This window comes from Xenopus tropicalis, chromosome 7 (assembly GCF_000004195.4).
Source record: "Xenopus tropicalis strain Nigerian chromosome 7, UCB_Xtro_10.0, whole genome shotgun sequence".
NCBI classification, from domain to species: domain Eukaryota; kingdom Metazoa; phylum Chordata; class Amphibia; order Anura; family Pipidae; genus Xenopus; species Xenopus tropicalis.
In genome coordinates, this window is record NC_030683.2 from 128,635,429 (window position 1) to 128,662,241 (window position 26,813).

The 26,813-nt window shown below is 43.9% G+C and overlaps 1 protein-coding gene across 1 annotated transcript in view; it reads right to left on the reverse strand.

Annotated features, from left to right (window-relative positions):
* The window catches only part of nphs1 (NPHS1 nephrin), a 40,491-nt gene extending 13,921 nt beyond the window's left edge, over positions 1-26,570 (reverse strand). The window contains exons 1-17 of the mRNA XM_031905692.1: positions 26,425-26,570; positions 25,630-25,728; positions 22,640-22,837; positions 22,360-22,482; positions 21,484-21,615; positions 20,262-20,340; positions 20,081-20,184; positions 19,769-19,890; positions 19,305-19,476; positions 18,828-18,985; positions 18,400-18,541; positions 17,717-17,841; positions 17,266-17,434; positions 15,713-15,842; positions 14,759-14,931; positions 11,924-12,064; positions 9,215-9,355 (exon numbers count right to left, since the gene is read on the reverse strand). Of these exons, the coding sequence (XP_031761552.1) occupies positions 9,215-9,355; positions 11,924-12,064; positions 14,759-14,931; positions 15,713-15,842; positions 17,266-17,434; positions 17,717-17,841; positions 18,400-18,541; positions 18,828-18,985; positions 19,305-19,476; positions 19,769-19,890; positions 20,081-20,184; positions 20,262-20,340; positions 21,484-21,615; positions 22,360-22,482; positions 22,640-22,837; positions 25,630-25,681 (2,161 nt within the window). The 5' untranslated portion in view covers positions 25,682-25,728; positions 26,425-26,570. The remainder of the gene's footprint in view (positions 1-9,214; positions 9,356-11,923; positions 12,065-14,758; positions 14,932-15,712; positions 15,843-17,265; positions 17,435-17,716; positions 17,842-18,399; positions 18,542-18,827; positions 18,986-19,304; positions 19,477-19,768; positions 19,891-20,080; positions 20,185-20,261; positions 20,341-21,483; positions 21,616-22,359; positions 22,483-22,639; positions 22,838-25,629; positions 25,729-26,424) is intronic.
* Positions 26,571-26,813: the final 243 nt, after the last annotated feature.

Consider the following 26,813-nt stretch of genomic DNA (forward strand, 5'->3'; position numbering starts at 1 on the left):
ATTGTGGGATGGAAAGTACAAGTGAGATTGGATGTATCTAATAATGTTACCAAGCATCTCCCAAACTCTTTCTTTATCGGGAAGGAGAGGGGTGTTTGTTTTTATCCGGGACAACCCAAGCAGTGTTTCAAGTGTGGTTCAAAGCGTCATCTGGCCAATGATTGCACTCTCAAAGTTTGTGCATTATGTGGGGCTCAGGGGCATGTTAGTAAGGAATGCAATAAGGTAAGGTGCAACCTTTGTAATGATTTGGGACATACGCACCGGGAATGCCCAGAAGCCTGGCACAATATTGTGAGGGAATGCCCTAGAATCGAAAAAGAGTTTTTTCAGGAGGATGTACCCAGGGTGGAGGTGGGTGTATGTGAGGAAATCACTAACAGGAAGGAAGGTGGGGAAGTTTTGTCCCAGACTATTGAGAAGGATGGGGGAGAAGGGATAAGAAGGGAAGTGGAGGTTGAGAAAGAAGGATGGGAGGAGGTAGGAAGGAAAACAAGGAAGATGGTAGGCAAGATGGTTTTCCAAACAAATATTGAAACCTCTAATAGGTTTGAACTCCCTGATGGGAAATCTTGGGGGGATATGGCTGAGGAAGAAGAGGAAGAGTTAAGCAGGTTGGAGGATGAAGAGAGGGAGCATGGGAAAGAAACAGGGAAGAAGCAGAAAAAGAAGAAGGGAAAAAGGAAATCCAAGGCTTCTTTGCCTCTTGTGACAGAAGAAATGAATTGTGAAATTGAAGAACAGGTCCCTTCCCATGTAGAAATGGAGATAACTGAGGATCAGGGGAAGAAAAGGAAAGGTCGGATAGAAAGTGATGAGGAAAGGGAATCTATAGATGGGAATGGGTTTTTTGAAAAAGACAGTGGCCCTTCAAGTGGATTAGGGAAGCCTCAGTATAAAAGATTTGGAGAGGGGAAGGAGGGTAGGCTGGCTAAATCTCCAAAATGTCAAAACAATTGATTCATTTTTGTACTATCAACGTGTGTAGTATAAAGAACCATAAAACAAGGGCTGAAGTTTATGATTTTTTAGGGAAATCTAATTTTGATGTTCTTTTCTTACAAGAAACAAGGTTAACTGATGGGACAGAAATATTTAATGCTAAAAGAGAATGGCAATTTGGACCCTCTTTTTGGTCTATTGCAGAGGAATCTGCAGGGGGGGTGGGAATTCTTTTTAAAGGTCATTTTGATCTTAAAATCAAACGTTTTTTGGAGATCAGAATAGGACGCTGTATACTCCTAGATGTTCATTTTCAGGGTGAGATGTTTAGGCTGATTAATGTTTATGGGCCACATACGATAGCAGAGAGGAAAGAACTGTTAGGCGAAATTAAACCTTTTTTGTGTGTTTCTTGTCCTGTCATTCTGGCTGGGGATTTTAATGAAGTCCTGAAGCCGGGTGACAGGACAGGTAAATATAATAAATATGAAGGGGCCTTTTTGTCTAATATTATCAGGCAGGCGGGGCTGGTGGATGTGGCGACCTGGAATGGGAGGAAGGGTGTCCATACTTATTTTTGTGCAAACCGTAGTAGTCGCATAGATTTGGTTTTTGTTAAAGAGAGAGATACTTTTTCAGATGTAAAAGAAACGTTGGTAGATTTCTCAGACCATTTAATGGTGTCCTTTAAATATGGGATGTCAGAGCTCCCGAGAAGGGGTAGAGGGTTGTGGAGACTTGGATTTGAGTCATTGAAGGAAGCTGCAAGGAATGGCTCTTTTAGGAGTTTTTTTGAGGCCCAGTGGTCGAAGCTGGACTTCTTTGATTCAATCCAACAGTGGTGGGAGGGTACAAAAGAAGAAATCCGAACCTTCTTCACAAAACTATCTGTTAAAAGGGAGGGTATAAGATCTAGAACATACCAGTCTCTGAGAAAGAAGTTGGAAACCTTAATTTCGGCCGGGGTGGTGGGGGAGAAAATTGCCCGGTTGAAAACTCTGATGAAGCAGCATCAGTACAGTCGCCAGGACTCTATGGTTCTGGAAAGGGATTTTGGGGCAAAAAACTCCCCGGACCCTTTCCAGAACTGTAGAGAGACCTTTAAGAAAAAGCAGGTGACTGGCCTTATTGATTCTGAGGGAAGTTTGCAGAAATCCAGGGAGGGTATCCTCAGAGTTGTAAGGTCGTACTATGCCGGCTTGTTCAGACGTAAGGCTTTGGAGAGGGAAAGGACTGAAAGCTTCTTAAGGGCGACCCCAGGACCTGATACAGCTAATTTGGATTTCTCCCCTTTGACAGCAGATATTGGGGAAGAGGAGGTGGAGGGTGCGATTGATAAGTTAAACAACAAGAAAGCTCCTGGGCCTGATGGGCTTACAGCAGAATTCTATAAGACCTTTAAGGAGCTGTTAGTCCCGGTGTTAACAAAGATCTTTAATGGATGTCTGGGGAGTGGGTTGTGTGAGTCAATGAGGTGCTCTGCCCTGATTCTGCTGTCAAAGGGGAAGGATGATGAGAGGATTGAGAACTGGAGGCCGATTGCCCTTCTCAACTCCGATAGAAAGATTCTGGCAAAGATCCTTTTTTCCCGGTTAATTTTATTTTCTGGCACTTTATTATCGTCCTGTCAGTTCTGCACGGTGAAGGGGCGGAGCATCTTTGGGGCGATCCTTACTATAAGGGAAGCCTTGGAGTCATGCAAAGCTCATGGTTGGGGTAAGTATCTGTTGTCTCTGGATCAGACAAAAGCTTTTGATAATGTTAACCATGATTATCTATGGGCTGTTTTGTCTAAATACGGCATCCCGGGCAGATTCATTAGTTGGATTAAAGTTTTGTATGAAGGGGCAAAAAGCTTCCCATTGATTAACGGTTGGCAAGGTGAAGACTTTGAGGTTGGGGCCGGGGTGCGGCAGGGCTGCCCTCTGAGTCCTCTTCTCTATGTATTCGCTCTGGATCCCTTCCTGAGGATGCTGGAGAGGAAAGGCTTGGAGGGGGTCTGTGTGCCCGGCGGGCAGCCCCTCAGGTTTGTTGCCTATGCGGATGATGTGTCAGTGATCGTTTCTAAGCAGGCGGAGGTTGAAGTGGTCACTGATTGCATCAGAAGTTACTCGGGGGCCTCTGGCTCCTCTGTCAATCGGGAAAAGTCGGAAGCTTTTTGGGTTCTAGAAGGGGAACCAGCTTTTCAGGTTGGTAATTTCCCAGTAGCCCCAGAGCAGGTAAAAATCTTGGGAGTTAAATTCGGGAGGAATGATAATGGTCTGTTAAATTGGGAAGAGAAACTGGATGCTGGTTTGGCAAAAGTTCAGCGCTGGAAATCTTGGAAGCTGACCTATAGAGAAAGGGTTAATTTGATCAAGACTTTTCTGATCCCGTTGTTTCTTTTTGTTGCCTATGTGTTTCCCCTGCCAGAATCTCTCTCTACTCGGCTCTACAGTCTGTTCTTTCAGATGCTCTGGGGGAGCAGACTGAACCCAGTAAAAAGAGGGGTCACATTCCTGCAGAGAAAAGAGGGGGGGTTAGGGATGGTTTGTCCAATCGCGTTCTTTGGCACCATTTTCCTGAAATTTAATTTTGGGAATCTGGGCCAAAGGACGTGTTCTCTGTGGGAGAACTGTGTCAGGTCCTGGGTTTCGCCTTTTATCAGAGACTGGATGGAGGGCGGTAGAGTGAAGGGGGTCCGGATTAGGGGGGGGTACTTTCCACAGCATTTAGTTTTAGGCTTAAAGCTGATAAAGAAGTGGAATTTGGACTTTGGGGCAATAGGGAATCTTACCAGGAAGCAGTTATATGAGTCTGTATTGAATTCCTTTTTTATCTCTGCCCCAGTCCTGAAAGACTGTACAACTGAGCAGATGAAAACTTGCCTGAAGTTCCTGAATGGCCATAGGCTCCCCGGCAAGTTCCTGGATAACGCCTGGCTGGCTTTCCAGGGGAAACTCTTCCTTAGGGGCAATCTGAGCTATCTGAGTGTGGTAAACAGGCTCTGCCCCTGGGGGTGCCAAGTGGAAGAGACCACAAATCACTTTTTATTAGAGTGCTCGGTATCTCGGGCTCTGTATAATGAAGTCCTGTCAGTTTTGAAAATTGGAAGGTTCTGTCGGCACACGTATGGGGAAAGGGCGTATGGGCTGGTAAGGGGAAAGCATCCTTTGGATAATGAGACCTTTTTTGTGATTTTCACTGTCATTAGATACTTTTTGTGGATAATGAGGTGCAGTAAATCTTTCGGGGGGGAGGATGGAACTATTGATCCAACAGTTAAAAGAATTTTGAGGGAACTGTTTTTCATCCGTTTCAAAGAGATTGGCATTAACAAGGACAATGCTAAACTGTGGAGGGAGGTGGATTTTGTTTCCTGAGGCCTTGCTTGCTTGTAACAACAAACTTTATTGAGACACAAACAGACAATATAGCAAACCTTATTAACTGTAGTGCTGGCCCAGACAGTAGATGGCAGCACATATTAAGATCTCTATATATGTGAACATCTCCCCTTTTTTTTTTTTTTTTTTTTTAAAGAACAAAGTCTTTGTATCTTGCAGGTGTTTTGATTACTCGAGTGCGAGTACAGCGTGGTGAAGATGTAGTATCATTATTCTCTACATTTGCTTCCACCTCTGGGTCTGTTGGTGATGTCTGGTCTGGAATACCATCAGAGCACTCTGTAATTGGCGTGGCCTCTGCACTGGCATTGGCATCACTTGTTTCATTGGTGCTTCTGAGAAATTTCCTATTTCTTCTGTACAGGTGACCATCAGCCTCCACTATGTATGAACGTGGAGCAACCTTCTCCAAACAAATACCTTTGCGCCACCTTCCATCTAATGCAGCAGGGGAAGGTTGCATACGCACTGTTTGACCAATGTCTAGTTCTGGAAGCTCTTTGGCTCCTCTGTCATAAAATGCTTTTGCTTTTCGGCGCCTCTCTGTTAGCTGATCAACCACTCTTTCTATCACCTTTGGAAAGAGCAGCTTTTGAGCTGTAGGAAGGAGAGTTCTTGTCCTTCGTGACATAAGTCTTTGTACAGGACTGCTGTTAGTACCTTCTGTGGGAGTATTCCTCCAGTCAAGTATTGCTTTCCAGAGATCTTTGCCATCTCTCTTAGCTTTCTTTATGATGGTTTTTGCTATCTTTACAGCAGCCTCAGCTTTACCATTGGACTGACTGTGATAGGGGGATGAGGTAAGGTGTTCAAATTCCCAATTTCTGGAAAAATGGGTGAACTCTGAGCTGACAAATTGTGGTCCATTGTCCGTGATAACGGTGTCAGGTATCCCATGCCGACTAAAATGTACTTTGCAGCATTCAATTATGGTTTTGGAGGTGGTATCAGAAATAGCATCTATCTCCCAAAAGTCTGAATAGTAATCAATTATTATTAAGTAATCCTGGCCTGGTAAGGAAAAGAGGTCCATTCCTAATTTACTCCATGGTAGAGTAGGCAGTTTGTGAGTCATCAGTGGTTCCTTTGTCTGCTTGCGGAGGTATTCATTGCAGGTATCACAGTCCTTTATTGCCTCAATTATCTCTGGTCCCATATGTGGCCAGAATAACACATCTTTGGCTTTGCGAAGGCATGCATCTATTCCCAGGTGACTTGAGTGTATTCTTGCTATCATTTCTGGGCACAGAGTCTTGGGTATAATGACTCTATGTCCTTTATACAGGATTCCATTCTGTATAGTGATTTCATCTCTAAAACCCCAGTAGTCCCTGATGCAAATGGGTACTCTTTCTTTCTGATCAGGCCATCCAGACAGAACAGTTGTCTTTAATGACTGTAAGGCTTCATCTCGTTCAGTGTGGTGCTGTATTTGTTGTAAACGTATGTCAGATACTCTTAAATATTCAGCAAAGTTGATCTGTTCAAGCTCCTTGCAAAAAGCATTGTCAGCATAGATGGAGAATATTTCATAGTCTGGTGTTTCAGGTTTTACTTGGGTTTTGGATAATGGTGCTCTTGACAGAAAGTCTGCAATATACATTTGTGATCCTTTCTTATAAGTCACATTTAGATTGTACTTTTGTAGCTGCAGCATCATGCGCTGTAATCGTTTTGGGGCTCCTAGTAGAGGTTTCTTAAAAATACTTTCCAGTGGCTTGTGGTCAGATTCAATTTTGATAAGGTTTTTTCCATGCAGGTATTGATCAAATTTCTGACAGCCAAACACAATAGCCAGACATTCTTTTTCAATCTGTGCATATCTTTGCTCTGTTGGAGACAATGTGCGTGATGCAAAGGCAACTGGCTGGCCTTGTTGCATTAAAGTTGCTCCTAGTCCCTTTTCGCTGGCATCACATTGTACTGTCACTTCCTCATTTACATCATAGTATCGTAGGACTGGTTGTGCAGTTACCAGCTTTTTTATTTGCTCCATAGATTCGTCATGGCTAGATTGCCAGACCCATACACTGTCTTTGTCTGTCAGCCTTCTTAATGGTTCACATACATCAGACAAATGTGGTAGGAATTTGGATAAGTAATTTACAAATCCTAACATTCTTTGAACTGCTTGCACATTCTCTGGGTTTGGCATCTCCAAAATGGCTTTTACCTTGTCCGGATCTGGGCGTAAACCCTCAGCTGTCAGTAGATGCCCCATGTATGGTACTGATGATAGTCTCAGTCTTAGCTTCTGTTTGTTTAACTTTAGGTTAAGCTTTCTGGCTCTTTCTAAGAGTCTAATCAGATTTTTGTCATGATCTGCTGTGGCTTCCTCTGTGGTGTCTCCACACCCATACACCAAGATGTCATCAGCAATAACCTCCACTCCTGGCAGGCCTTCTACTGCTTCATGTTGTCTACGCTGGTATTCCTCTGGAGCAGTGGCAATCCCAAAAGGCATGCGTAGCCACCGGTAACGGCCAAAAGGGGTCCAGAATGTGGTGAGATAGCTGCTGCTTTTATCTAGTTTAACTTGCCAAAATCCATCTTTCGCATCCAAAACTGAAAAGACTTTTGCTTTTGCCAAGCTTGGCAGTATTTCATCTATGGTGGGCATTGGATAATGTGATCTTTTTAATGCTTTGTTTAAATCTTTCGGATCAATACATACTCGTAACTTGCCTGGTTTCTTGACTGCAACCATGCTGCTTATCCATGGTGTTGGACTTGTAACCTTTTTCAAAACTCCTAGTTTTTCTAATCGAGTGATCTCCTCTTTTAGTTCTGCTTTAAGAGGTGCTGGTACTTTCCGTGGCTGGTGTTGCACTGGGGCCACTGTAGTATCAACCTCTAAATGATATTCTCTGGGTAGACATCCAAGTCCTTGAAAGAGATCTTTATAGTCACTTGTGATCTGTTCGTATGATAGGGGTGGCCTTTTAACATTTTGAGTGTTAAATTGTGCTGTTGTTAGCACCTCATGCTCTGTATTTACTGTTAATAGTCCCAATTTTTTGCAAGTGTCTGCTGAAAGAAGTGGCTTGTGAGTACCTTCAACAACCTGAAAAAGAAGGCGATAAGCTTTGCCTTTATATGTGCAGTTTAGAGTACACTGTCCCCTTGGTATCATATAAGTGTCATTGTACCACTTTAGCTTAACATGGCTTTTCTGCAACATTGGGTTTCTTTCTTTAGTGATTTTGCATTTTGCACTTGCTGCAAGTTTCCCCATATGCAGGGCAATACTCTCTACCCCTGGGATGGCTGCTTCCACAATATTTGCAATTTATGGTTTCACCTTTGTAGCCTTGCACTTTTGTTTTAGGCTTGTGTTCCCTTCTAGGTGGTGTTTTTGCTGTGTAGTAGACACCTTCCATCTCTGCTTTACTGTCCTGCATTGTTTGTATTTGCAGTTCTGTGAGCTCATGGCTCCTGCACATGTCTATAGCTTTCTGCAGGTTTAGTTCTGGCACTCTTAGCATTCTCTTTTTGGCACTGACATCTTTTGCTCCCAGTACAATTCTGTCTCTAATAAGCTCATCATGCAGTGCTCCAAATTCACATGTTGCTGCTAGCTGTCTCAGTTTAGTGACATATTGGTCTATGGTCTCTGACTGGCCTTGGTGTGTGCTATTAAATATGTATCTCTCATATATGATGTTCCGAGCAGGCATGAAGTGGCTCTGTAATGCATCCAGAGTTTTCTGTTCATCCTGCTTGTCAGCATCAGAGAGTGTAAGGTGCTGATAGATACGCAGACAGTCTCTCCCCATAACAGAACGTAAGGTAGCCATCCTTACCTTGGGGTCTTTTTTGTCCAGTTCTGTAGCTACCTCATAATCCTCCCACTGTGATCTGAAGAAAGTCCAGTTCACTGCCAGATCTCCTGTGCAGTCCATGGGACTTGGGGTAGGGAAAGTGTTTGCAGCCATTTTCTCTCCCAGTGTCTGCCTGTTGCTGAGATAGTCAGATTATGCCTTTTCTATCCTTTTTACTGAACTTTAGTGGCTTAATAAACACCAAAATTTCTGCCAGCTTCTGACACCATGTTTCCTGAGGCCTTGCTTGCTTGTAACAACAAACTTTATTGAGACACAAACAGACAATATAGCAAACCTTATTAACTGTAGTGCTGGCCCAGACAGTAGATGGCAGCACATATTAAGATCTCTATATATGTGAACAGATTTCACATGGGTGCAATCTTCAGATGTTATTTAATTAAAATGTCATTTTGATGTTATGTAATTGAATTTTCTTTTTTGATGTTATATAATTGAAAGTTTGATTTTCTGTTTTATGTTTTAATTTCTTAATAAAAATCCCTATCTGATCCCCCCATTGTAAGCAGCAGTCCTGCCCTGCTTTATGGCTGAGATTCTAGCTATCTGTATAACAGAGCATTCTGTCACAGTGGCACAGATCCTATCTGATCCCCCCATTGTAAGCAGCAGTCCTGCCCTGCTTTATGGCTGAGATTCTAGCTATCTGTATAACAGAGCATTCTGTCACAGTGGCACAGATCCTATCTGATCCCCCCATTGTAAGCAGCAGTCCTGCCCTGCTTTATGGCTGAGATTCTAGCTATCTGTATAACAGAGCATTCTGTCACAGTGGCACAGATCCTATCTGATCCCCCCATTGTAAGCAGCAGTCCTGCCCTGCTTTATGGCTGAGATTCTAGCTATCTGTATAACAGAGCATTCTGTCACAGTGGCACAGATCCTATCTGATCCCCCCCATTGTAAGCAGCAGTCCTGCCCTGCTTTATGGCTGAGATTCTAGCTATCTGTATAACAGAGCATTCTGTCACAGTGGCACGACATGAGCAGAGTGAGTGAGAATGCTTAGCAATTAAAGCTATAACATAAGTAATGACTTACACTGCACATCCAGTCTTATTACAATGCTGTTCTTCCCCTCTTTATTCACACAAGTCACATTGTAGACCCCGGAGTCAGCGCGACTCACGTTCCATATCTCGAGGGCCCCCTCACCGCGCAGGTGATGTCGGTAAGCACCATCTGTGCAAAGGGGGGAAAAGCATCTTGTTATAATTATAAAAGTAACTGTCCCTACTTACATTGCTTGATGGGCATTCCCGCTACAAAAGTTGCACCCGTTTAATAAGGTCGCAATTCTGCATCTATGCTTGTCAATGAGCCCTATTTGTATAGGTACATTCTATTTGCAAATCTGCTCTAATGAGGCAACCTTATCCAAACCCTCTAATGCAACAGTGACCCCTGGTGGTAATTTTATCAAGGACAAAAGTCAGAATGTTTGTTTTAATTAATGTTTGTTTGGATTAACTTTTGCACAGACAACACTTGGGCATGGGACACAAGCTATATTTTACACCCTGCAATGCATTTTTGTATCCTATTACCATTACTGGTGTTAACAATTTTGTATTTTCTCCTTGTGGTTTTCCTTCCACCCCCTAAAAATATAAAGACAGGTTCATTGGCCCCTGATAAAACTCACCCTACTGTGCATGAATGTGATAGGTACCTTAGATTGTAAGCTCACTGGGGCAGGGACTGATGGGAATGGGATAGGGACCTTAGATTGTAAGCTCACTGGGGCAGGGACTGATGGGAATGGGATAGGGCCCTTAGATTGTAAGCTCACTGGGGCAGGGACTGATGGGAATGTGATAGGGACCTTAGATTGTAAGCTCACTGGGGCAGGGACTGATGGGAATGTGATAGGGACCTTAGATTGTAAGCTCACTGGGGCAGGGACTGGTTGGAATGTGATAGGGACCTTGGATTGTAAGCTCACTGGGGCAGGGACTGATGGGAATGTGGTAGGAACCTTAGATTGTAAGCTCACTGGGGAAGGGACTGATGGGAATGTGATAGGGGCCTTAGATTGTAAGTTCACTGGGGCAGGGACTGATGGGAATGTAATAGGGACCTTAGATTGTAAGCTCCACTGGGGCAGGGGCTGATGGGAATGGGATAGGGACCTTAGATTGTAAGCTCACTGGGGCAGGGACTGATGGGAATGTGATAGGGACCTTAGATTGTAAGCTCACTGGGGCAGGGACTGGTGGGAATGTGATAGGGACCTTAGATTGTAAGCTCACTGGGGCAGGGACTGGTGGGAATGTAATAGGGACCTTACATTGTAAGCTCCACTGGGGCAGGGGCTGATGGGAATGGGATAGGGACCTTAGATTGTAAGCTCCACTGGGGCAGGGACTGATGGGAATGTAATAGGGACCTTAGATTGTAAGCTCACTGGGGCAGGGACTGATGGGAATGTGATAGGGACCTTAGATTGTAAGCTCACTGGGGCAGGGACTGATGGGAATGTGATAGGGACCTTAGATTGTAAGCTCCACTGGGGCAGGGACTGATGGGAATGTGATAGGGACCTTAGATTGTAAGCTCACTGGGGCAGGGACTGATGAGAATGTGATAGGGACCTTAGATTGTAAGCTCCACTGGGGCAGGGACTAATAGGAATATGATAGGGCCCTTAGATTGTAATTTCATGTTCCTATGAATATGACCATAGAGAGTAGGATTTTACCCTGGGGGAAAGCTCAGTGCACAGGGCCCAATGTGGTTATAGGAAGGGCAGGTCGTATCAAGCTCAGGTAATGAGTTCTGTGTCGGAGAAGGAACCTGGGAAAGTAAAAGCCAACCCATAGGATATATTGAGGCTTTGCTAAACCATCTGCTGCTGGGATGCGTCAGTAAATGAAAGTGCTGTGTGGGTCTGTGCGTATGGCTGGGGGCCCCTGAGGCTAAACCACCATATGTCTCCTTCCCTTTCTTCCTCTCTTTTTTTTTTTTTCCTTTTGTGCATCTTTAAATCATGCAAGTCGATTCATGTTTAACAAGGATAACTAAGCACCGGGGGCGATATTCAGCCACTATTTATGTGTTAAGTACATTCTAATAATTAACAAATAAAACTCTAAACAGAAGGAGAGCCGTGTGTTTCCCAATCCCGAGCTATGATACACGGAGTATTGGCGAGTCCGTAGGGGACCTATTGGATCCTGCTTGTCTGTGCAAGGGCCACAGGGCTTGGAGATGCCAATCAGTGAAGATTATTGGGGGCTCATTTACCAAGTGCGGGGCAAAGTGCAAAAAAATGGGCAGAATGCCACAAGAGATGTGAAAATGTAGTGAAAATTATAGGGCATACAGGGTCAGACTGGGGGTTGCAGGACCCAATGGGGTTACCGGGGCACCTACAAGGCCCCTGCTGTAGACCCCCACACCCACCCAACCCCCTCCCCTGAGCACACATACAGTTCACTTACCTTCAGCAAATTGGAGGTCAGCGGCCCAGGGGAATGTCGGTTCAAGATGCAGGATCAGGTCTGGGCCGGACCAGTCTGACTATTAAAAAAGGCCACAATGCCACAATTTCCCATCATTCCCCTGTTCCTCTGCCCCCCCATAAACATGGGGTCTGCTTCCTCTATAGTTACACCACTGAGTAAGTAGGTAGGAGTGATGAAAGCTATAATGTTCTTGTGGTTCTTGCTTTCTATCCGAGAAACAGAAATCCTTCTGATAGATCCCAACTTTCCCCTCCAATCTCCTCCCCATCAGTTCTCTTCTCACCTCGGATCAGTTTCTCGCCCCAAAGGCTCCACGTGTAGTTGATCTGAGGTGGGTTGGCCCTGACCCGGACTGGGATAAGGGCAGCTCCATGCTCCACGGCCTGCACCACCGCCGGCTGATCATCCAGAAACTCAGGGGGAACTGCGGCAAGATCCCACCAACAATAGACAACAGTTACGAATATTTAGGGAGCCAGACAAATTCTTTCCCATTATTAATATACAGGTATGGGATTTGTTAATCGAAAAACCCAACCATAACGCTGTCCCACAGCGCCCCCTGGTTTTGCTATAGAAGTTGCCGAAAAACCTAATTCTAGATGCAAGGAAATTCCCCAATGAGAATTCTACTGAGCAACAATGTGACTGTAAGTGCAAGAGAAGTGACCAATGAGAATGCTGATTCCCAGCACTGTGTCAGGCCCCTTGCTGGTACCTTACATATAGAGATAATGATGGCATTTTCCCGTCATTATATGGCACAGGAATCAGACATGGGGATAAAGGGACAGACTTGTTCAGTGCTGGGAAACTGTGCTTATTGCTCCCAACTCCAATTGCAGGAACAGAGAACAGGGAGCCGGATTTACTCACATCAGCTGGGATTCTCATTGGGGGATTTCTTGCATTTTATTGGGGATTTTATTGGGCAATATTGCTTTAAGAATACAGCCCTGATGTTGCTGGACTACAGCTCCCAGCATGCCTCACCCTTCATTATATGGTACATTATTCTGGGATTTGTAGTCCGGCAACAACTGAGTAACGTTTGGTTGAGCCGCGCTGTGCCGCAGGGTTTAGTTCCCCTTTAAGGTATGGAGATCAGAATTACAGAAAGATCCCTTATCTCTTTCATAATTAACTGTGTAGCACATATTGCAGGGATAGGCAGCATTCAGCAAGGGAGATATTTGGCGAGGAAGTAAAATGGGATCCAGAACACTATTATTATTATAATTATTATTTAACCTATTTTTACACTAAAGACGCCAAGCATGGGCAGATCTGTATATGGTACATACGCAATGTAATCTCATTGGAAATCATTAGGTCGCCATCATAGTGCTCTGCTAGTCATAATATCCCAGTAAACTCCTAGAGGCAGCTATTGCCCTTGTGTGTTTATCCATGCACTAATAACCCCTCAGTGTCTCTCTCATTCATTAACCAGATACTTTATACACTGGTACAGAAGGAAGAGGGATTACTCTGGGCTGGGCCCCCCTGCAAAAAATTTGAAGGGGCCCAGTACAGAGTAGCAATCACTAGCAGCCCCCAGCCTGATTGTGTATAGCTCCCTGCCCACTCTCCTATCTATAAGTGGGCAGGGGCGGGGCTTTATATGCGAGCAGGCCGGAGGGGCACAAGAGAGCGGATGGAAGAAGGGGGCCATGCCACAACAGAGGACGCTTTGTCTATTGTTACACCACTGCCTGCAAACACCTCAATGCAGTTTTATCCTAACAGGAGCATCGGCTGGCGGTTTCAGGTAAGCGATTACAATGTCTGGGGAGGTGGTGCCAAAATGTTAGGCCCCTGCCCCCCCAGACATTGTAATCGCTTACCTGAAACCCCCGGCCAATGCTCCTGTAGGGACCCATAGGGTTAAGCTCCCTATGGTGTTATCCCCTACCTTTTTCCTTATCTGTGCTGTAATAGGGCAGAGCCCTCTACACTCAGATTTCAGTTATTAGGCTACCCCCTATAGGTTTAGCCCAGGTTGACCACTCCCCTTGTGCAGACTATATAGTGTCTGGCACAAGGAAGTGTCTTCCTCTTTGGCTGATGTTGTCTAAAGGCTCCTGTCACTGAGCCTGAGGCATTGGCCCCAGTAAAGAGAACTGCTAATTTGTAAGTCGGGGACAGGGCCCCGTGAATGAGATAAAGCCAGCACAGTCAGTTATATGTAATAGCACCCTCTAGGAGTGGTGAGCATAGATAGCTTATTTAGTAAGGGCAGCACTAGCCCCATCAAAGGAGACTGTAAGGGTTTAGTCTAACCCAGGCTCTGTATGCCTTGCTGTAGGGACCACAGTTAAGACGCAGGATTCAGGCAGTTCCTTACCCTGAACCATAGTTGGCTGGAAGGGATCCGTTCCAGTAAAGGGCATCCATTCCTGGCATACAGCTAATACTCTGCATAACCTCCAAGTGGGCTATACTGTTACCTTGAGTGTCACTTCTGCTGTGTTCTCTGTGACCAAGTTCTATACTGCTGTGACTGTGAGTATATACCCTGATGCACTATTCTATATGTGCTTTGTCCAAATAAAGTATCATTCAGTTAACTGCAAGAGCTCCTGGCATCCTATCACTTATTATATTGCACAACACCAGTGTGGTTTGTAGTTCAGCAACACCATATAGCCCCTGACATAGCTTCCATATAGCGGAGGCCCATTCCTGGGAAAGGGGGTTGTTGTAACACGTGCTCTAAGTGTCCAACTAGCCTGGTATAATACCCCTATTAAGCCAAACAAGTGTTACACTCCTGTTAGGAGAAAACTGCAGCGACCTCAACTTTTTTTGATGCGCAACGTAGTTATCCACTGTGAAACTTCACCGAAAATTCGCAGTGGAAAAATATGTTGTGCAGTTGCTCGGAAATTTGCTGCGAATCCATGCCTGGCGAAAAGATTTGCTCATCACTATTCCCCACTAATAACCTTCAAGCTGGACTTGTTTGAATACAGGAGATAGCCAATAGGCATTCTCCTTACAGATGGCATTGAACATAATTCACATGGTAGAAGATCAGTCAGTGGACAATGCTAATAAGCAGGGAGGGTGATGGCGCCGCCTTTCCCAGTTAGGAGGAGCTTATTCAGATACTCACACAGGATATTGAGTTTGTAGAAGGTGTTGACGGCCTCGTTGAGGACGCTGCTGAACGCCTCGCAGGAGACGCGCCTTCCGTTGTCCTTAGATGCTGCTTTCAGTGTGACACGACTGGAACTGGAAATTCCCCCATACAGAGATGGTTTTCTTCCCAAATCCTGAGCTTTTAACCTGGAGGTAGATATACAGGAGGGTACACCTGTAAATTCTATAGAGGCACTGAAATCCAGCTCTTTCTGCATCACTTGAAACCCCGGCAGGGGAGGAGGGGCTAAAACATTGATGTTACAAATTGTAACAACTTCTCCGTAGCTTACAGACAGCATGCAGGAACTGCATAACCCACAATGCATTGCACTGAGATGTTCCTTTCCTTATTGACATTACGTGTGTAGCAGGGGATTGTGGCATTGGGAGGAGACAGGCTGAAGGCAGGCTGAGGACAGGCGACTACTGTTACATTATATTAAAGTCTCAAAGTAATCAGCCAGATCAGTAGGGGAACAGGGGGCGGGGCTTAGGGAACTGTTCCAAACCATTTTATTACATTAAGTATCATGAAAAGGCTTTTTTAATTTATGTATATTGCTTATTGTTACTTTTTATTATTTATTTTTCTGTTCAGGTTCATTCATTCCTATTCATATACCTCTTTTATTCAAACCACTGCCTGGTTGCTAAGGTATATTGGAACCCTAGCAACCAGATACCTGCTGAAGTTCTGGTGTTTTGCTGCTGTGACTTTTCTAAAACCAAAAGCAGCAATAGAACTGCCCATTGTGACATCAGTGCAATACAGTTACCCCTAGTTTAATGCAGTCAATTGAATATGCTTTCACATAACCACCCTGCATTGTTATTGTGGTAAATTGACTCCAGTACCAAGGATTGGCATTAGAGCCTGGTCACATGTCCCTGCCACTCACTAACTAATGACTGTGCTGGCACTTACTGCTCTCCATCTTTCACCCAGGATATAGTAGATGCAGGGTTACTGCTGCCGGTGACACAGGTCAGTATAATGGTAGAACCGCGGCGATACTCTTTGGCGCTGCTAATTATATTCACATCTATGGCAGGAACTACAGGAGGAGAGAGTGTGAGTAGGTCAGGAAGGTACCAGATCTGATTTTTTTATGGTTCACATGAAGAGATATCCTTAGGATTTGGTGGAACCAAATTCAACTGTGTTTTCAATATAAATATAAATTAAATGTTGCTGTCATCATCTTACCCTTCTGCCTCCATCTTGATCTACTAGTTCCATCTTGTTCTGATGGCATCATCTAACTTAACTCCATCAGCATCTTTTCCTACTGTCTCCATCTTGCCCTACTGTCTCCATCTTGCCCTACTGTCCCCATCTTCTTCTACTGTCTCTATCTTTTCCTACTGTCTCCATCTTGCCCTACTGTCTCCATCTTGCCCTACTGTCCCCATCTTCTTCTACTGTCTCCATTAACTCCTACTGTCTTCATCTTGCCCTGCTGTCTCCATCTTGCCCTGCTTTCTCCATCTTTTCCTGCTCCCTCCATCTTGTCCTACTGTCTCCATCTTGTCCTACTGTCACCATCTTGCCCTACTGTCTCCATCTTGTCCTACTGTCACCATCTTGTCCTAATGTCTCCATCTTGTCCTACTGTCCCCATCTTGTCCTACTGTCTCCATCTCGCCCTACTGTCTCCATCTTGCCCTACTGTCTCCATCTTGTCCTACTGTCTCCATCTTGTCCTACTGTCTCCATCTTGTCCTACTGTCACCATCTTGTCCTAATGTCTCCATCTTGTCCTACTGTCCCCATCTCGCCCTACTGTCCCCATCTTGCCCTACTGTCTCCATCTTGCCCTACTGTCTCCATCTCGCCCTACTGTCTCCATCTTGCCAATCCTGCCTTTGTCACCACCTTTTCCTAATGTTTCCATTGTATCCCCCTCAGTATTTGTATCTTGTCACGTTATTATCCTTTTCCAGCTGTACTGCCATAGTGGCACAATCTTAACCAACTATGGGCCAGATTTAATTCAGTGAGAGCAAGGTTTATCATGTGAAAACTTATGGACAAGATTCAATTGGAGATGCATTTAATTCAGAAAAAAATCTATGGGGCAAAAACTAGAACAGAATTTGGAGAAAAAAATGTTCTCCTCGAATTGAATCTCATCCATGAGTTTTCACGTGATTAACTTTTTTGACTAAATTGAATCTGGCCCTATATGTGCTATCTCATTCCCCCGCCAATAGAGATGGACATTTTTACCCCCAAAAGCTGACATTTTGTTGCATGTAGTTTTTGATTATTTAGGACCAAGGAAGAGACAGCCCTGGGACAGTTCTTTCCTTAATGAGTGATCTCATCACTGTTCTTTTTTAAGGATTATCTGGAGAAAGTTAATTAATTAAATAGACAGAGGGTCCCTGTCTGTACAACCTTGGGTTAGCCAATAGCACCACAGGGAAATAGGCTGTAACCACACTTTTGGTATAGAGTCAATAGATTTCACTCACACTGGACCTTTAGTTTCGTGCTGGCAGTCAGCGCCGGCGTCTTCCCAATGTTGCTGGCGTTGCACCGGTATGTGGCCATATTGTCACTTGGCACAGTTATAATTGTAATTTCTTTTGTGACAATTTTTCCTGAATGGATCTGCGATCCCCCACTCAGGCTTTTAGTATCCTGTAAAGAAACACACACTCATTGGTAAAATAATCCTTCCTGCGCATACAAAGATGTCATGGAGTCACTTATCCACAAAGGAGAGCTGTGTTCTTTTGCATTCAAGTTCTGATGAATGGAGAGCTGATATCCATCCATGTGTTGTTCAGGTGAACCAATCAGATGTTTCCTGTCTCACAGTTAATGTTGCCTAGTAATATGGTTGCTATGGGTCATTAGATCGGGAGCAAGCTGTAACTGTGTATGCAAGCTGGTATAAGAGAATATGTAGTGACTTCCAACCTTTATCCAGGTAAGCCTGGGTGGCGGGTTTCCACCGCTAGAGAAACAAGTCATCTTCACTGATGTCCCCGCACGGAAGAACTTATCAGCTGGAGGGGCCTCGATCCAGACATTCTGTGGAGGGTCTAGAAAGTGGTGAAAATTGATTTATTTCTGTCCTTTCTCTGTCACCTTAAATGATATTATTTATATAAATATATTTATAATTTTCACTAATGTCTGTTATTCTTCCTAAACGTACTAAGGAAGAAAAAGAACCAAAACAATAATATTTTAGTTTATTTAGTAAAAGGTTAAATTGGGCAAATACCCGCAACCTTTTACATTTCTTATTATGTAGGCATTGAGTACCCCATTAAGCTTTTGACTAATAACCCATACTGTATACCATTGATCCCCAACCAGCGGCTCGGGGGTAACATGTTGCTCACCAACCCCTAGTTATTTTGGAATTCCTGACTTGGGGGCAAGTTTTGGTTGAATAAAAATAAGATTTATTACCAAATAAAGCCCCCTGTAAGCTGATAGGGTGCATAGAGGCCCCTAATAGCCAATCGTAGCCCTTATTTGACACCTCCATGAACTTTTATGATGCCGGTGTTGCTCCCCAAGTCTTTTTACATTTGACTGTGGCTCACGAGTAAGAAAGGTTGGGGATCCCTGCTGTATACCCTTCAACTCACATTGCACACTTAGGGTAACGCTGTTGGATTTGGTGTAGAGAATGGCCTCATTAAAGGCCTCACAGGTCAACGCCATTCCATGCTCCTCTCGAAGAGCCTCCATAGTGAGGTTGGACATTGTCACCTTTCCACCATGAACAGCCTGCAGAAAGAATCAAATACATACAACATTATGAGAACTTTTTGGTATTCAGTTGCTTGCAAGAATATACAGTGCAGGTATAATACGGTAATTCACAAAGGGCTAAGTGCAAATGCAGAAGCAATAAGGGCTGCAAAATCCAAGCTAGTAGAGTCTAAACATTGCTCTTTGCCCTTCTGGCCCTGCACTTGTGCTCTGCATTTCGGCTGCCCACCATTGATGTGCTCCTACATTCTTGTGAGTTCAGCTTTTCTCCTCAAGCATTTGATGATACAGGAAAACTTACATCAGAGATGGTGACAATGGTGTTCACTAGTTCCTTTGGGCCCAGCCACCAGCGGATCTGTACAGGAGGGTTACTGGCAGCCGTAAAGCAGGAGAACGTTAGATTAGATTTCTCTGGGCCACTTGATGAGCCAAGGATGGTTACTTCTGTTGGCAGAACTGCGGTACAGAAAAAAAACACTACAACATGTAACTTGCAATTACTTTATTCTCAATTTATACTCAAATGGTTGAACCATTTGGCACTGAAGTTATTTTACTGAGTAAAATGTTGTCTGATGTGGGTAATATTAGGAACCAATGAGTGGTAAAGGTGGTTCTGAGTCACCAGAAAACCCAAGTTGTAGGTAAGATTCGTGAGTTTTCTTGAGCAAAATGGAAGCCTATGGTACAACATGGATCATATTAGCCAATTAATGAGATGCAGAGATCTATTACAGAGCATATTTTTATCATATACAGGGAATTCTCTACTTACACACAACATTGAGGATGATGCTGGTTTTGAGAGTCTCTGGAGTCACATGATTTACAGCCTCACAGCTCACAACCGCCATGTTATCCGCAGGCTTAATATTCAGGGTCAGGTGACTACGAGAAGCTCGGACCACCTCATCCGTCTCCCACCGTGTTGACACAACATCATCGTTCTGCGAGTAAAAGAAGGCTCATTTACAAGTGCAAGTGTAGTTGCCCTAAAATGAACACAAAGGGGTCTACGTGTTGATTAATGATACACTTCAGCCATTTTATCTGTCCCACCTCTTCTGACGAATCATGGAGTTGCTGCCACCTTTGATGTAACTATAAGTCCAGGGTGGGAATTGTGGGTTGCATCAATAGGCTCTACAGATTTGCGCCCAATGGCATTTTTAATGCATGGGCAATCCATGTAACACCATCAGTATCATCCAAGGATGAGAGAAGGTGAAACTGACTTACCTTTGACCATTGTAATGTGGCCAGGGGGTTTCCACTTAAAGAAATGCAGATGAGCTTCAGTGTTTCCCCAGCTTTAACCGATGGCCCAATATAACCTTCTATAATCGGGGCATTAGGCGGAACTAGAGAAGCCGAGGATTGAAAGATAAAGGTTGGAGAAAAGCTGTTGGTAGAGGCAGAATTAAGCAAATACAAGCTGTATGTATCTAGCAGGGCTTGTGAATCATATGCAGACAAAGCTAGTCCAGTATAGTTTACAGACATTAAATATCTCATGCACTTTACGGTACTAGGTTTTTTGGGGTTTCTCACACAGCACATTCATGGTGAAGCTCACGGTGATTGGCGTCTGAAGAGCTGGATTTAGCGCCAAGCAGGTCAGCAGTTTCCCATTATCAGAGCTCTGGGGGATGACCCTAAAAACAAGGCAATATTCAGGGACTCAGAAGTCAGCTCCTGTCAAAGGCATTCACCAACCATAGAGTCCACTCACTTTGCCACCATTGCTGTGTTCTCCAATTTGTCTCTGGATCCTGGGTTTGAAGATGAATCTCCAGACACCTCCAGTCCACCTTAAAATGGATAAAACATATCATTTGTCTAAGTAACATTCACCAGAACATCCCTAGCTCACCCCAACTTCAGTACAGTTAGCCAGCTTGCCTTTCTAGTGACCCCACCTCCCCCCACTTGGTTTCATGGAAAGAGAAGGGGTGAATAGGTACAGTCAGATCCCCAACCAGTGGCTCGGGGGTAACATGTTGCTCCCCAACCCCTTGGATGTTGCTCTCAGTGCCCCCAAACCAGGGAGTTATTTTTTAATTCCTGACTTGGGGGCAAGTTTTGGTTGAATAAAAGCAAGATTTACTAGCAAATAAAGCCCCTGTAAGCTGATAGTGTGCATAGAGGCTGCTTAATAGCCAATCACAGTCCTTATTTGGCTCCTCCATGAACTTTTATGATGCTTGTGTTGCTCCCCAAGTCTTTTTACATTTGACTGTGGCTCAAGAGTAAGAAAGGTTGGGGAGCCCTGCTCTACAGAATGGTCTATCTTGGCTCTAAACATACTGGGACCCCAGGATAACAGGAGTTGTAGGTAAAAAGAGTGGTTAATAGCTGGTAGAGCAGAGCAAGATGAAATTCTTGATGGTGAGAGAAGGACAAGACAGAAGGTAACAGTAATAAAAGATGGATACACAAGATTGTAGGATAATATGGTGAGCAAACACCCACTAAAGTGTGTCCGCAGGTGCTGAAGAGCTGAAGGCCATAGGTTGGACAGTGGCATATAAATAATGCAATGTCTGTTTGCAGAAGACTATGCCATGACTTAGGATGACCAAGGACATATCAGGTTCCTCTGGAGCAGTGATCCCCAACCAGTGGCTCGTGGGTAACATATTGCTCCCCACCCCCTTTGATGTTGCATCCAGTGGCCTCAAAGTAGGTGCCATTATTACATATCTGGTTTGGAGACTCTGTTTAACTCAAAGCAGAGCCTTCTGCAGGCCAGCAGTCCAGATGGAGCTACCAAAAAGCATCCTCAAGAAACTTTTTTTACATCTGAGTGTGGCTCATAAGTAAAAAAAGATTGGGGATCCCTGCTCTGGAGCATCATTTAGGGATATTAAGCCTAAGCATCCAGGACAGTCCTTTGTCCACAGAATGATATCAGTAAATAATCCCAAAATTCATTTTATAGCCTTGATAGTTACTCTTTTTGATGGTCAAGGCAGCAGCCGGTTTGGCGTCAGTTGCTTGGCAGGTGACTGTATATTCCACCCCGTAAACCCAAGTCACTCGGCTGCCCGCAGCATACTCTTCAAAAGTGGGTGCTTTGGGAGGAACTGAAGGAGAAACAGGAGTTGAAAAAAATTAATGAAGTTAAGAACAGTCAAGGAAGTGCAACACTGACTGCGGATAATACTCTAGTTGCTCTCCCAACATATTCATAGAAGTTGGATTCAGAGACAATACTGAGCCGTAACATCTAGAGAGCAGAGTTGTCAATGTATATCCTTGTAGCCTTATTGCTTCTTTCTTTGTAACAAAACAATGAACCAAACATATATGGACTGGCATTCCAACATGGCAGTACTGGTTACCATTCCAGGGCTCAGGTTATATACATATAAATATGAATAGCAAGAAATAGCCAAGGAGCTAAGCAATCATCACAATGTCACTATGCTTTTACGGTGTACAAGCTATGAGCAAACTTAGGGGGCTGTTCCTGCTGAATTGTGCTTAGTACAGGGGAATCCCTATGTGCCATAATTTTATGCTATCTCTCTGTACGGGCTATGAGCAAACTTAGGGGGCTGTTCCTGCTGAATTGTGCTAAGTACAGGGGAATCCCTATATGCCATAGTTTTATGGTATCTCTCTGTACAGGCTATGGGCAAACTTAGGGGGCTGTTCCTGCTGAATTGTGCTTAGTACAGGGGAATCCCTATGCTGCCATAGAGTTATGGTATCTCTCTGTACAGGCTATGAGCAAACTTAGGGGGCTGTTCCTGTCAATTTAATTATACAAATACAAAGGGAAGATATGATATGGTGCAGGCAAGTAACTGACGGAAAACACTTACTGAGGACGTTGATGAGAGCAGTGCGGGAAATGATGCCCAAGCTGACCTCTGATCTCCCCACCTGACAGTGATACTCGGCGTCGTCATCCAGCTCGCTACGCTCAATGCGCAGGTTGTACTCTCCTGTGGGGGAAACATGCAGCCATGATTAACAAGTACAGTGGCAAAGACTGAAGAATATCCCCCCCCCCCATTATCATGCTACTGCCTACAGAGGTAGGTAACATTAACCGGGAACTTTTGAATAACAATCCATATACACAGAGAATGAAGCGGTCACCTTTGTGTGGGTCTCCAGTCATGCTGTAGCGCAGGAACCCTGGGATATTCCTGTCAGGTCCCAGCAGGAGTCCATTCTTTTCCCACTGCACCATACCAGTCCCATGTTCCACCTCACAACTCAGCAGTGCGGTCGATCCCTGCACGACGGTGATATTGTCCGGCTGCACTCGGAACACCTGCTGCTTAGCCGTCACGCCTAGCGGGAGAGAGACATACAGGCCACACAAGCTTACTCAGCAATGGCTGCAGATAGGGATTTAATATAGACCCTGGCATTTCAAGTAGATAAAGGCCCAAACAGCCCCCCTAACTTGTAAGTGACAGTTCAATTCTAATTGCTGATTGGTTGCTATGGGCAACATCGCCAGTAACGGTGGCTTATACACTGTAATAAATATGCCCCCTTTTCCCCAAGTAACTGGAGCTACTGTATGCCAGCTTTATTGTCAACGGGCCTGTGGCCTTTGTGCTGTGGCTCTAAAGTCTTATCTTTTACACCAACACTTAAGAACCTTATCCATTTGCCATATACATATTAATTAATATTTCCCTTTTATATTGTATCCCTTGAGCTGCCATTTTGTGCTGTTTAGCTGCTCCCTCACTCTGACAGGACAAAATGCAGCTTACAGCTGGAACAGGAAGTGTGTGAGTAACAGGCACAGCTCTGGCCATTGATTGGCTGCTGGCAGCTAGCATGTCTGTGTGCCCTTGGTTTGTGTGAGAGCTCAGTGCCTCATAACAGCATTGGGCATGGGCTGTGGTACACAAAATGGCTGCACATACACATGTACTTTCCAAAGGGGTTTAATTCATATGAAACAGTGTTTTTAAATGGTGGATGTTTTATGTTATGTATGTTTAGAGAGACCTGCAATGTTCAGGAGTATAATTTCCCTTCAGGGCCCTTTTTATTCAGGTGCAGCCAACTTCTGACTAGCCATAACACATTATATAGAGAATAAAGTACCCCCTATTGTAACATATAGGGATATTATAAGCCCCCGAGGGGTTCCTTATAATATACAGTGAATAAAGTGCCCCCTATTGTAACATATAGGGATATTATAAGCCCCCGAGGAGTTCCTTATAATATATAGTGAATAAAGTACCCCCTATTGTAACATATAGGGATATTATAAGCCCCCGAGGGTTTCCTTATAATATATAGTGAATAAAGTACCCCCTATTGTAACATATAGGGATATTATAAGCCCCTGAGGAGTTCCTTATAATATATAGCGAATAAAGTACCCCCTATTGTAACATATAGGGATATTATAAGTCACAAAGGAGTTCCTTATAATATATAGTGAATAAAGTACCCCCTATTGTAACATATAGGGATATTATAAGCCCCCGAGGAGTTCCTTATAATATATAGTGAATAAAGTGCCCCCTATTGTAACATATAGGGATTTTATAAGTCCCCGAGGAGTTCCTTATAACATATAGTGAATAAAGTACCCCCTATTGTAACATATAGGGATATTATAAGCCCCCGAGGGGTTCCTTATAATATATAGTGAATAAAGTACCCCCTATTGTAAACTATAGGGATATTATGTCACCGAGGAGTTCCTTATAATATATATAGTGAATAAAGTACCCCCTATTGTAACATATAGGGATATTATAAGTCCCCGAGGAGTTCCATGACCATATAAAAGCACGAGGTTGATGGCCAAGGGCTTTTATACAGGTCCCGGAACTCCGAGGTGACTTCTAATTTTCTCATATTTTACTACAGGGGGTACTTTATTTATTATAATATACAGGTTTTAGTGAGTCATGTGACAGAAATTAAGTGCATAAAAAGCACTTTTATTAAATGTACTTGTGTAAAAATGCAATTGTGTCAAGTGTATTGCCCCTTTGTGACCTCAATGACACTGGAATTCTGGGAGAAAATACTGTATTTAGGGGAAAAAAATGGCAAATGTGCTTGGCAATGCTTTCTTTTCATTACTACCAAAGTGAAGGCTTTGCCACTGTGCACCATGTTTGTTGTAAAATATCAGGATATCAGAGATCAACTCTGAGTTTCATGACCTTAATAAATGCCCATGGTCAATGACCTCAAGCTTTATATGGTCATCGGACTTTTCAGTATTTTCTAATATCCATATCATTTACAGTAGGGGGTACATTATCCCTTATAATACATGAGTGATACTCAGAGTTCCCTGTATAACTCAGCCTGCAGCCTTGTGCCTTTATATGGGGGGCACAGAACCCCTCAGTGACTGCTAATATCCTTATCATTTACAGTAGGGGGTACATTATCCCTTATAATACATGAGTGATACTCAGAGTTCCCTGTATAACTCAGCCTGCAGCCTTGTGCCTTTATATGGGCACAGAACCCCTCAGTGACTGCTAATATCCTTATCATTTACAGTAGGGGGTACATTATCCCTTATAATACATGAGTGATACTCAGAGTTCCCTGTATAACTCAGCCTGCAGCCTTGTGCCTTTATATGGGGGGCACAGAACCCCTCAGTGACTGCTAATATCCTTATCATTTACAGTAGGGGGTACATTATCCCTTATAATACATGAGTGATACTCAGAGTTCCCTGTATAACTCAGCCTGCAGCCTTGTGCCTTTATATGGGGGGCACAGAACCCCTCAGTGACTGCTAATATCCTTATCATTTACAGTAGGGGGTACATTATCCCTTATAATACATGAGTGATACTCAGAGTTCCCTGTATAACTCAGCCTGCAGCCTTGTGCCTTTATATGGGGGGCACAGAACCCCTCAGTGACTGCTAATATCCTTATCATTTACAGTAGGGGGTACAGTATCCCTTATAATACATGAGTGATACTCAGAGTTCCCTGTATAACTCAGCCTGCAGCCTTGTGCCTTTATATGGGCACAGAACCCCTCAGTGGCTACACAGAACAATATAAATAGCAATTTTATCAGTTTAGTGAGACATTAATTTACTAAAACCATGAATGATACCAGTTCCTACCTTCCCTTAAGATCCACCAACTGCAACAAGCGGCAAACAGTACAGGCAGCATGTCCCAGTGACAGTCTGGCCAGGCGTAGGGAGTCCTGGGAGTTGCACCTAGAAACAGAGAGTCATTTTACTGCAATATTACTCCCCATCTCCCCCATGAAATATGTAACAGACCCCAAAGGTCAGGTAAATACCTACTTTGTAGTTTTATTTTTTTTTAAGGGGTTGTTCAGCTTTGAGCTAACTTTTAGTATAATGTAGAGAGTAATATTCTGAGACAATTTGCAATTGGTCTTCATTTTTTATTATTTGTCATTTTTTAGCTATTTCGCTTTTTGTTCAGCAGCTCTCCAGTCTGGAGTTTCAGCAGTTTTTTGGTTGCTAGGGTCCAAGTTACCTTAGCAACCAGGGAGTGGTTTGGATGAGGGACGGGTATATGAATAGGAGAGGGACTAAATAAAAAGATAAGGAATTAAAAGTAACAGTAACAATAAAACTGGAGCCTCACAGAGCAATAGTTTTCTGCCTGCCCCCCCCCCCCCCATTTAAAAACTGCAAATAATTCAAAAACTATAACAAACAAATAATAAAGACCAATTGAAAAGTTGCTTGGAGTTGGCTTTTCTATAACATACTAAAAGTTATGTTATAGAAAGGGGTTATAATTGCAGACCTGGATTGGACATGGTCGTTATTCTGCAGCCGAATTAACCCCTTGCCTTCTGGAGTTCTGAGCCACAGGTGCTCCTGCCGTAACTTTACCGATGGGGTTTGGATACCCCTGCTCATGTTTAGCTTTCTTACCTGAGTCAGTGGAGAGACTGCACTGCCCAACGAGTTCAGTTTGTTACCCAGCAGGTAAATGTGCATCAGTTCTGTGTATCCAACTGCCCCAGTGTCCCCTCTTACCTACCCCTGTACTTTCTCTGTGCCTCCACCCTCTCCCTTCTCCTTACCTGAAACAATGTAGCCCCTCTGTCTCCCCTTTTCTGCCTCTCTCTTTCTACCCCCTCTCTCTTTTTCCCTCTACTTCTCACTCTTTCACTCTCTCTGTTTCTAACTCTTCTCTCTAGCTTTTTCTCTCCCTCTTGGTGTTTCTCACTACTCAGATCCCCCCTCTCTTGTTCGGAGCTGATTCAGCTTCTCCCACCCGTTCATTCTTCCCCCCCCATTTCATCCTCCCTTATCCTGCA